The sequence below is a fragment of the Heloderma suspectum genome, chromosome 4, assembly GCF_057233095.1.
Source record: "Heloderma suspectum isolate Gila_16-S chromosome 4, 16-S_ref, whole genome shotgun sequence".
In the NCBI taxonomy this organism is placed as follows: Eukaryota; Metazoa; Chordata; class Lepidosauria; order Squamata; family Helodermatidae; genus Heloderma; species Heloderma suspectum.
The window spans coordinates 308,520,907-308,532,341 of record NC_139461.1 but is presented as its reverse complement, the minus strand read 5'-3'; the positions used below and the strand labels follow the sequence as shown (position 1 = coordinate 308,532,341).

The 11,435-nt window shown below is 50.8% G+C and overlaps 1 protein-coding gene across 10 annotated transcripts in view; it reads left to right on the top strand.

Moving 5' to 3' along the window:
• Positions 1 to 5,410: 5,410 nt before the first annotated feature.
• The window catches only part of TPD52L2 (TPD52 like 2), a 30,943-nt gene continuing 24,918 nt past the window's right edge, over positions 5,411 to 11,435 (top strand). For 4 of the 10 annotated variants that reach the window (XM_084854477.1, XM_084854473.1, XM_084854474.1 and 1 more), the window contains exons 1-3: positions 5,432 to 5,557; positions 8,297 to 8,463; positions 10,090 to 10,238. In XM_084854477.1, coding sequence (XP_084710603.1) covers positions 5,539 to 5,557; positions 8,297 to 8,463; positions 10,090 to 10,238 — 335 coding nt within the window. In that variant the 5' untranslated portion in view covers positions 5,432 to 5,538. Of the gene's footprint in view, positions 5,558 to 8,296; positions 8,464 to 10,089; positions 10,239 to 11,435 lie in introns of all 10 variants that reach the window. The other 6 variants (XM_084854475.1, XM_084854478.1, XM_084854476.1 and 3 more) reach the window with 2 other exon arrangements.

The window sequence follows — 11,435 nt, the reverse complement described above, 5'->3', positions numbered from 1 at the left end:
ACCGCCTGTGGGAAAAGCTTTCTGAGAATGCCAGGTTTTCACTTGGCGGTGAAAAAAGCAGCAAGGAGGCAGCTCTATCATGCGGGTGCAGCAGTCAGGGAAAAAGCCCCGCCTCATGTCCTGGCAAGCCTCACCTCGGTGAAGGACAGGAAGAAGAGCAGGCTGTCCCGCTCAGAACTAAGGGTGCAGGGAGGCACATAGGCGATGGTGCTCCTTAAAGGATGCAGGACCTCATTTGAGCTCTGAAAGGTTATTAACCAGTACTTTGAATTAGGCTTCAAAGCACTCAGGCAGCCAGTTCAAGTGAGCTATGATGAGGATGACGATGATGACAATCACTTGGATCGTGTGGGGTCACAAGTGAGAGAGCGACACCTCCTCCGTGCTTATCGCTTCTGTTTTTAATCAACTTTATTCAACAACTCAGGAACACTCCATTCCTGGGTTGTTTGATGTGATATCCGAACCCTGGACTCTGGGTTGTTGTAAGGTTAAAAACCCAGAGTTTAACCCAGCAACAAACCATGGGTGATTGTTGGGGGAAAACCTAAACAACTCAGAGTGCCGGGTTTGGATGTCACATCAAACAACATGCCTGGGTTGTTGATTAAAGCTGATTCAAAATGGAAGTGGTGAGTGCGCAGGAGTCAGTGCATTCATTCCCTTACTTGCGGCTCCCACAAACCATGGTTTAAATAACCCACGGGTTGTCATTACGTGTGAACTGGGCCATTAATTAATATAGCAACATCAGCATCCATTGTGCTTTACAGAGTATATGAGGACAGGTCCCTGCTCCAAGAAGCCTACAATCTAAAATTCAACACAGGAACCCAGAGAGGAAGGGGAGGGGGGGTGGAAGCAGGCCTTAAGAAAGAAGCAAACAGGGAATGCAGTTGTTTGAGTTGCACCTGTATAGGCTTAGGCTGGGATCTTATATACACTGAACAAAAAGCTTAGGCTATTGGGTGATATAGAAATGTAATAAATCACTCTATTCTACTCAGTGGGACTTCCTCCCAAGTAAATCTGCACTGGATTCCTTAGGGTTCCCCTCATCCTCAGCCAGCATGATCCAAGACATCCCGAGGGGGTATGATATCACAAACCGGCTTGGCTGAACACCTGCTGAAATAAGTAGGTTTCCAAATGCCATTCAAGAGGGAGCCGATCTCTGGGGGCAGGCCATTTTAAGCTGTCCATAGGCCTCAGGAGAGGCAAGGAAAGAATATGCCCTACCTGGGGCCTGCACAGTCATATCACTGAGCATGCAACCATGTTATCAGCTCCTGGTTGATCTCAGAAAAAGGAGGATGAAAACCACCAGGCGCATAGAAGTACATTTAATTGAGTCCAATGCCTTTGCAACAGAGTCTGAAGACTCTGGACTGAAATGGATTGTGTCCAAGACTTCAATTTGAAATCTGTTGGCTTCAATAAAGTATCCCTCTGTGCACTTCAATCACCTGTCCCCAGCCTGGTGCTCTCCAGAGGTTTTGGACCACAGTTCCTAGCATCACTGACCATTTGCCATGCTGGCTGGGGCTGATGGGAGTCCAGAACATCTGGAGAGCACTGGATTGGGGGAGGCTGACTGAGAGCTTTCCTTCCTTTTGCCCCACTACCATTTCATGCCTTCTTGCCTTGCCTTGCCTCTTGGATGTTAGCCATCATTCGCTTTCCACCCACCGCCCCGCTATTTGTTGTTGACACAGTGGGCTTCTTCACATGGAGCTTTTATCCTGATACTGAGATTGCTCACTCACAGAACTTTGCGGGCCCTTTTCATGATGTCGTCAACCTCCAGGGCACATCCAGAGGTACTTCCTGGTTATTCTGTCTCAAATCGATCCAGAACCAATGAACCATTTTTTAAACTCAGAATGCAACGGAATTAAAACAGCCACTAGATGGCGCTGTTTCATTGAGGTCTATGGAATACTGAAAATTAGAAGCTTCCCCTCTCAGCAATCACATGGTCGCTGTCTGGGAGCCCATGATAAACGTGGAAAAGCTCCAGAACAGGAGGACTGCAGGGGTTTTCTTTAGGCAGCCATTATCCTCCCTCTCCAGTTCCTCCTGCTGCCCATCGGTCATTCATCACACCACCCAGCTCTGTCTTCCCCTTCTTCTCATTGAACCTTCTCAGTGGCTCAGCTGGGATCAGCCTGAGAAGCCACAGCAGTGTCTATTAATTTCTTATATATACACACCTCTATGTTCACTTGAATCTATGACATTGCATTGCAAAAACCCAGAGAAAAGAGTCACACTATCGGCCATGGTTGTCTATTAACTCTACGGGGAATGTAGAAGGTTGAAGATGGTACCTAGTTCCCTGTTTCGTATTTGAAAGTCTGAAACAGAGCAGCATGAACAGCCTAAATAAAGAACTGAAGCTATACACCCTTGCAGCCCAAAATAAGCATTGGGCTACACCGTATTGTAGATCTCCACAGCTGGGAGACTGTCAAGTTTTCAGAGGGGTAGCTGTGTTGCAGCAAAAACAGGAGTCTTGTGGCACCTTAGAAACTAACACATTTAGGGTACAATCCAGGGGTTGCGCCCTGGGTACTCCAAAGTCCCTGAACTTGGAGGGGGAGGGAAGAAGGCTGGGGTGGAGAAAGGAAAAGGTGTAAGCCAGCTGCCCTGGCCTCTCCCCGCCACCAGGAATGCCTCCTTTCCCTGCCCCCCCCTCCATTTACTGAGAGCTAAGAGACAGCTGGCACAGTTCTCTCTGTGCAGCCTATGAGGAGGATGGGAGCGCGGTTTTCTGGCTCTGAGCTCAGCGCCGCGTCTTCAAGTGCAGAGCCAGGAATCGGAAAAGTCCTATCCTATGCCCCCCAGACACTGGCTGTCTTCACACCTTTCATTTTATCCCACTACAAACCGTTCCTTTTGATTCCAGCTCCTTTCTGGGATTTCCGCTGGCCCAGTATAGAGGCATCTCTCACAGTGCGTCCCTCCGTATTACAACTTTTCATGGCTGGGTGGAGCTGCACAGTACAATCAGGACAGAAGGGGGCTGCTGGCTCCATGCCCCCTCCCCTGATCATTGCTTCCTGTAACTTGATTGATGGCTCTGCCCCATCCCTCCACGCCTCCCCAGCAGGAGGGAAGTCGGAAGCCCTTCTAGTGGCCTGGATAAGGGGCGATGGGAGTTGGTCCCCTCCTTCCTCCGAGGGAGAGAGAGTCTTCTCGGTGGCTTACCTGGAGGTTGCTGGCGCTGCTAGTCCTTCTCGGCTAAATATGTCAGTGTGTGATGGAATTAAATGCAGGATATTGCTCGCACTACTGAGCTGGAAGGGTATACCGATTTCTGGGTTCCCAACTACAGAATAAGAAATCCACAAACAGACTTGTATACAGTCAATACACCAAGCCATCCCTAGCAGCCCCCGCCCCCGGCAACGGCTTCGTGGGGGAACCTTCTTCATTAGACCTGGCTTGCTTCCCCCCCTCCCCGCACTGTTGTTGCTCTTCCCCCTTATTCTGACTTCCCAACAACCCTGCAAAGTGGGCTAGAAGAGATAGTGGCTGGTTAGGTGGGAGGGAGAACTATGGGAAACCACCTCAGCATTCCTGCCTCATCTAAAACAACTCCACACCCCAAAAGGAAACTATTAAAATGACCATTCCAAGCTCTACATGATGAATTTATTCAGGGGAGGAGAAAAGGCACCTTTAATACCCATTGAAATCTAAACTGTCATTCTCCTGCATGGCTGAGAAGGGAGACTCCCCATCCACCCTGTGAGAAAAAAAAAGCCCATCAATCTGGTGAGCAAAAGGGAGAAGAAGCAGTCAGTGAAGTCAATGAGAGGGGGAAGTTAAACGTAAATGCATTGAAGGGGATGGGAGACCTTAAGACTGCTACTCTAAGTAGACTTGCAATGCACTCCTATGCATGCCTACACCGAAGCAAGCCACACAGATTTCAATAGCACTTACTCCCAGGAAAGCTTTACAGCCAATGGGTTTACTCAGAGGTAAGCGTCGCTGTGTTCAAGGGGATCTTGGAGCCCATAGTGGAATGGGAGACAGGCAGAAAGAGTCACTGGCAGCCAGGTCAGCGACCTGGCCCCCCTTCCCACCAATTTGTTCTCATGACAATGTTCTTCAGCACCGCCCAGCAACACCCCCTAGCACATGCCCACACAAAGCGGGACGAAGAGCTAAAGGGGAAATACACAGGGGGGGAAATGGCAATTTCAATTGCAAGCACAGAAAATGTCAGGTTTTCCCCGTTCTCAGATAACATGGGAAGAGGGAAGGAAAGTGGTGAGGCAGCGGCAGGAGAGCAGCGTCGTCGTTTAAAGCTCCCGTGAAAAACAGTGTTAAAGAAGAGCGATCCTGCTGAAAAACAAAAACAAAACTCAGGTGTGAAGACAGCCCCTGCCTAGGGGATATAGGATTGCTCCCTTCCTCTGGCGTAAGCTCTCGCGGACTATAGCCCGCTTAAGAACATAAGAAGAGCTCTGCTGGATCAGGCCCAGGGTCCATCTAGCCCAGCATTCCGTGCACGCAGTGGCAACCAGCCGTCCGCGGGAAGCCCCCAAGCCGGGCACGAGCGCACCAGCACCCCGCTCCACGCGCTTCGTGGGATGCCTGAGCACCGCGGGGAGCCTGACGCTTGTGCACGGCGCGTATATCGGGGCCGTGGGGGCGGGATGGTAACCAAGGAGGGCAGAAGAAAATTAGATGGAGAAGGTGCCGGGCACGTTGTCAGCAGCAGCGTTCGCGCCGCGCGGTCGCTGCCAGCCGCGCAGGCCTCCCGGCCCGGGCCAGCCACCGACCGCGTGCAGCACGAGCGCACAGCCGCGGGTGGGCAGAAAGTGGCGCGCCGGGCGGCTCGGACTTCGGCTCCCAGCACTCCCGGCCATTGGCCGCGCCGGCAGGGGCTTCTGGGAGTGGAAGTCCCCAAGCGCGGAGGCGCCGCCTTCTGCCCTACGAGCCGCCCGGCGGCAGCACCAAAGGGCCGCGGCTTCCACAGGTTTCGCGGGGCACGTGGGGCTCCCGAGCGCCGCTCTTGCCGGGCCCGAGGGGTGGAAGCCCCTGGCCGCCCGTGTGAAGGCCGGCACAGAGCTGGGGGCCTTCCGCTGCCGCAAGCCCCCTCCCCCCAGAGCAGAGTACAGCACGCTGGGCAAGAATGACGCTGGAAAATGATGGCACCCGCGAGGGTCCCCATCGGCGAGCAACGCCACTTTTCCGCGCGGGAGGCGGGCCAGGCGCTTCAACGCGCCGCGCGCACCCCACACCCACCCTCGGCGGACTCGGCCCCCGCCGCTCCGCCCCGCATTTGCGGAGGGTGCTCCCGGAGTCCGTCGGGAGCCGGAAGTGGGGGTGCTGCCGGGACTCTGGCGCCCTATACCTCTTCAGGAGGCGTGTGCCGGCGCCTGGCGATGACGCCAGAGCTGCGCCGTCCGCGGACAGGAAGTGAGTGCGGGTGTCGGGTGGGAGGGCGGCGTCTGACGTCGCGCCGTCGAGCGAGGAGCCGCCGCCGCCGCCGCCGCGCAACGGTCTCGGGGCCTGGGCGAGATGGAGAGCGCCAGCCAGGGTAGGGGGCGAGGGGAGCGGGCAGCGGCGCCTGGGCTGCGGAGGGGAGGCCAGGCCAGGCCAGGCCAGGCCAGGCCGGACCAGGCCTCGGGGGAGGCGAGGGTGAACCTGCCCTGCCTGGGGCCTACGCTCGACCCGCGCCTCGGCCGCGCCGCCTCGTGCCTGAGTAATATATCAACAAAGCCCTGCACGTAGAAAGCTAGCATGTCGGGGAGAAGGTTTCCAGCCCATCCTTTCTAACAGTGTGGTGTAGTGGTTAGAGTGTTGGGCTGGGACTGAGGAGTTCCAGTCCCCGCTCGGCCACGAAGCTCACTGGGTGACTTTGGGCCAGCCCTTGACTCCCACCTAACCTGCCTCACAAGGTTGTTGTGAGGATAAAATGGAGGAGGACGACGACGGCCACGTAAGCTCTCTTGGGCTCCTTGCAGGATATACAAATAATAATAATAACAAATGAAACATGCTAGGTTTCTATAAGCGTGGGTGCTTTTTTGTTGTTTTTGGTGTGGAGGAACGGCGTGAGCCTCTGCTTGTGGCATGAACAGGTGTAGGTCTACCGTCACGAGTGGAAGAATAAGTCAAGGTTTAAATGGGGTGTGTTTGCTTCTGAGGTTGAGGCTAGGGCATGTGAAATCGAAAGGAGGAGCGGCTTATTGGGGCTGGAAGAGGTTGGCATGCAGGCGTTGTCAGTGGGGCAAAGTGGAGGGGAGCAGCTGGAGGCTTAGAGGATGGCAGTTGTGGTGTGTGTGTGTAGATTGAGAAGGCGGTGGAGCATGTGCATGATCATGGGGATTGTGTGTGTTCGTGTTCATATATCACCGTACTTGCTAAAAAGCCGTCAGGGTGGTTTATAAGAGTGTAAACAATAGCCTAAAACCAAAATAGGAACAGGATTGGAAGTGATACTTGGGGTGTGACATTGACATTGGAGGTAGTTGGATCATGTGTGGCCCCTTAACTAGTGAGCCCCAAGACTTGATGCCAAGGGGCTTGGAGCCGGAGGGCTTGTGGTGGAATTCTAGGAGGTTGGGTGGTTCACTTCTCTGAGCAGCCCATAATAATCTTAAGTGGGTTAGGTTGAGATCAAAGTGTTGGAGCTTTGGGCTGCCCTAGATTCTCTGCATTCATTTTTCAAGAAAGCTTTGATGCTTTCCAGCAAAGTCTGTGTGACCCTCCTCTGTTTCTCAAGCAGTCGCATTAATTTCTAATAGGTCATCTTCTCCCCATATTCTCTTGAGTCTTGTCTGCTACTGAAACTGGCAGCCAGCTGGCAGGGGCGTGGTGGTGGTGTTATTCGTTAACTAACTTGTCTGCACGTGTTCCCGTGTGCCTTTGAACATGCAGCTGCTGTCCCATCTGGAGAGCTATATGTAGGGCTCTGCAGTTCATGGGAGAAGCCTTTTGGGTTGATAAAGATTTTATTTATTTAAAATATTTCCTGGCCACCTGCAGGGCAGAAGCCCTCCTAAGGCAGTGTACAGCAATAAAAACATAAAATCGGTACAATATGAAGAGTGATAAAAACACATTAAAAACAGTAAGAACACAGATGGAGAAAATCCTATGAGTTTTTCTTGGTGTAAAGTTGGCAATTTGCAACCCTTGAAGCTGTTGCTGCAGTTTGCTGAAGAGTAAGCAAACTTGGAAAAACCCTAGAAGCTTACTTGTCCCATTTCTCAATGCTAACACCTAGGAACTCCTAGTTCACTCTTGCATATGTCACCTAGTTGGAATACAGCCAGAGCTCCCACAATGAGGTTGTGTTATGTTAGTATATTCATGTATTATGCTTGTATCCTGCCAGTCCTTCAAGCACACAGCAAAGCGATATATAGCCTCACCACAAAATTGTGAGGTAAGCTAGGCAGAGAGATAGTAGGTTAGCCACGTTCTCTCTGTGAACTTTGGAGCTGAATGTTGATTGGAACTTCCACATCCAAATTCTAGCAACATCATCATAGGCTGCCTGGCTGCCTTCTCAGCCTGCCTGGCTCTCCTTTCCTAAGCTCAGAAAATAATCAGAGTTGCTTCTGTTTATCCCACCCTTGTAGGATCAGAGTAGCTCAGTCAGCGGCTGTTTGCTTCAGCCCCCTGGAATGTTAGGCCAGAGATAGCAGTGCTACCACCAGGTCCCTTGCATTTTACCAATACAGATTTGGTTAAGCAAACTTTATCATCATGGTTTTAACGGGGGGGGGGGGAGGCTTTTTTGAGGGAATAGGGTGCACAGAAGCTGTTAAACATCTGCATTGCAAGTTGCTTATCCCATAATGTTTTTTACATGTGCATCTGAAAACGTCAATTGTATCTGCATAGCATGTTCTCACATTCACAGTCTTCAGCGTGCCGGGATTGGCAATGGCTCTCTGTCAAGGGTGTGCTTTGGCAAACCTGGTTGCTGTTTGGAATGGCCACTGTCCTTGCAGAGAGATTGACGAGCTTACTTGGTTGCCATTCCCAAATCTGTCAGTCAGAAGGGCAATGGAAAAACAGTGTCTCTTGTGCTAGTAGATTGTGCACAGTTGTTGTCCTTTGATCCTGGGGCTTGTGGGCAGTTGCTTGTCTGTAGCTCTTGATATGCAAACACGCTTCCGCAAGCATTCTGGGTAGGACTTGATTTAGAATGCTCCGCTCCTCTTTCCTGCAACCTCTTCTCTGTATAGAACATCTGCGAGGCTAACATGCTTTGCCTTTTTAACTACTTATCCTTTCCCCCTGCTTTGCTTCCTGTCTGTGACAGATATCAACCTTAACTCTCCCAACAAAGGTCTGCTGTCTGATACAATGACGGATGTGCCTGTGGATAACGTAAGCGCTGTTGCTGCCGCCAGTCCTCCTGCAAGGGCCTCGGCCTACAATGGGCTCACTGAAGCTGAGGAAGAGGAGCTAAGGTCTGAGCTGGCCAAGGTAAAGGAGTGTTCTCCCTTGACAGGTCTTTGTACTCTGCTTTCTGGAGGTGATACAAGGGAGACTGGATAATTCTGACCCCTGCCCCCCAGTCTGAAGACTTCCAAAGAGCATTATGATCACGGATCTGAATTTCTTAAGTGCAACTCTGATGCAACTTCGTGATTCTTCTTTGGGTGATAGTTCTTTCTGTTCTTAGACAATATTGTGAAATATTACACAGAGGGAATAACAGCATTCCCTGGGAAATACCTTTGTTTCTTTATTATATTTTTGTCCTGTCCTTCCTCTGAGGACCTCAGGGTGGCAAATATGGTTCTTCCTCTCCCCCTGCCCCTGGTTTGTCCTCAAAACAAACTGGGGAGGTAAGTTGGAGCAAGATACTAGCCCAGGGGTGGGCAGCTTGTGACCCTCTAGATGTTCTGGCCTACAACTCCCAGCATAGACAATGGTGAGGGATCATGGGAGTTGTGTGCCAAAACATCTGGTGGGCCAGAGGTTGCCCACCCTTGCAGTAGCCTAAGATCACCTAGTGTGCTTCATGGTTGAGTGGGGAAGTGAGCTGAGGTTTCCCCACTCCACTTCCAACATAATAGTCTCTGTGCTATGCTGGTCACCTCTGTGACCCAGGACATACCCACATTCCTTTAGTTTGTGGATAAATAATCGGTATGTAGGGCTGGTTTTCAGACGGCGTTCCTAGAAACCCTGGAGTTCCACAGGAATGAAAGATGCCCTGATGGATGCCGCCTACTGCCAATCTTCAGTGTAAAGCCTCAGGGCAGCATTGGGTGCTTGAGATACGGCATTTTCAATGGCTGCACCAATATTGTGAAACACCTAGCCCTGTAAAGTGCAGGTGGCCCCCTCCCTGGCTCTGTCTTGTAGTTGAAGACATCTTAATTTCAGCAGGCTTTTGCCTTCCTAAGTACCTGATGTTGTATTGAAAGGTTCTGTTTTCATCTTTGGGCTGGCTTCAGCCTTGTGCAGTCTACTTCTTATCTGAAATCTGCATGACCTATCAATGTGTTCTGTATTTACAAAGCAAGAGCACATGCTCAGAATCTCCTGGTGGCTGAGGTGTAACTAATCTAAATTAAGTGATCTTGAATCTTCACCAGTGCATAACAACAAGGCCCATTCTTGTCCAGTGTTCCCAGCAAGAATCCAGCACTCATCAGTTGCTAAGTGGTTCACCATGGTCTGCTTTAGGCCAATTCTGTTAAACCCTTTCAGAGCTGGGATGTCTCTTTAGCTCGGCTACTTCGTATGGGGCCCACATTGTGATAGATCTGTATTTTTACCCAGTATTTGTGTATTGGTAGTGCCACTGTTGCCACCCATCTTAATATCAAGCTGCAGCTTACTTTTGGTCCTAAGACAGCAGATGCAGGACATGGCTTCAGACTTCTAGGGGTGATGGTGATTAATAGATTTAGGGCCCAATCCTTGCATTGTTGAGACAGAAAAAATGTCCTACAGCTCCTAGCATTGCCTGGAGTTGTAGGACTTTTTTCTGCTTAAACATGCATAGGATTGTCTAAACATGCACTAGATTGGACCCTTAGATACTTTGTGGTCTTATCTCATATATGGAGTTACACTATTAAGTTGCCTCTTTTGCAGGTGGAAGATGAAATTGGTACTCTGCGTCAAGTGTTGGCCGCCAAAGAGAGACACTGTGGAGAGTTGAAGAGAAAGCTGGGGTTGACCCCCTTGGATGGCCTGAAGCAGAACCTCTCAAAAAGCTGGCATGACGTCCAGGTTTCTAATGCGTAAGTGTTCCCTAGGATGCTTCTCCGCCTTGTGTGCAACCTGCATAGAAAGGAGTGGTGGCCTAGTGAGGCTTCAGGGAAAAGTATACTCTGGCCAAACAAAGGGAGAAGGCATCCTCCATCTAGTGCGCATCCTAGCTATGAAGTTCTATCCTTCTGTGATCGTGAAGCAATTTGGTTCCTTTCCCAGAAAGGTGCATGAAGAGTTCCTGTGTGAGGCTTCCATTGCTGATCATGGAACATAGAGCCACATTAGGCCATGGGCACTTTGCTGACTGGGGCAGCCCTGCCTATGTTTTCAGGGGGGCGATACTTCCTTTGGTAACAGTCTGTGGCATTAACTGCCTTGGTGACTAAGTAGAAATGGCTGTGGAACTGAAAACCATCAGCCGCCTCCCCTGGCTTCTGCTTGCCCAGTGAAATTGGCTTTGCAGTCCACGTGCCACTCCATGCATCTCATTCAACAGTTTTGTTTTACATTTATAATTCGAAGCCACTCTCTCTGCCCAAAGGCATCCAAGGCACTGTGCAAACTTCAAAGCTACAAATACACTTTGTAGCACAAGAAAACACCAAGGATGCTGTAAATTTAAGTGCTGCTTCATTTTCTTTTATGGGAATATGGCCTAAACCAGGGATGTAGAACCAGAATGGGGTGGGGGGCCAAATTGTCCTTCACCAGGCCACCTGTGGTCCAGGTGATGTTGGTGGGTGTGGCCACACCCACTGACATTGCGTTGCCCATTTTGCCTTTCTCAATGCTGAGAGAGGCATAGAGTTCTTTGCCTGTCATCATGGAGAAAGGTGCTTGGCTGGCATTGGGAAGAGTAGCTGCTCCTCCCAGTTCTGGCTGAGTCCCCTGTGGGTTATACCCCCACTGTTATCTCCGACTGGTAGGGGGAGTGGTGTGCAGGGGAATATCAGGTGTTATCTCCAATCTCAGATTGGACATAACAATGGGGATTTCTTCAGGGTCGGGGCTTAGCTCCCAAGGAGATTCTGTGGACCACACGTGGAACCTCCACAGGCCAATTAGGCCCACGGCTCATACATTCCACTGCATCCCTGGCCTAGAACCATCTCTTTCCCTAGATAGTCATTATTTGATCACCTATCTCCTGGGTGTTGGGCTTTTTTCTCCCTTGAAGCTTTCCCAATTTTTAAAAGTGTGATTGACCCCTAGGTTTTTGTTTCTAG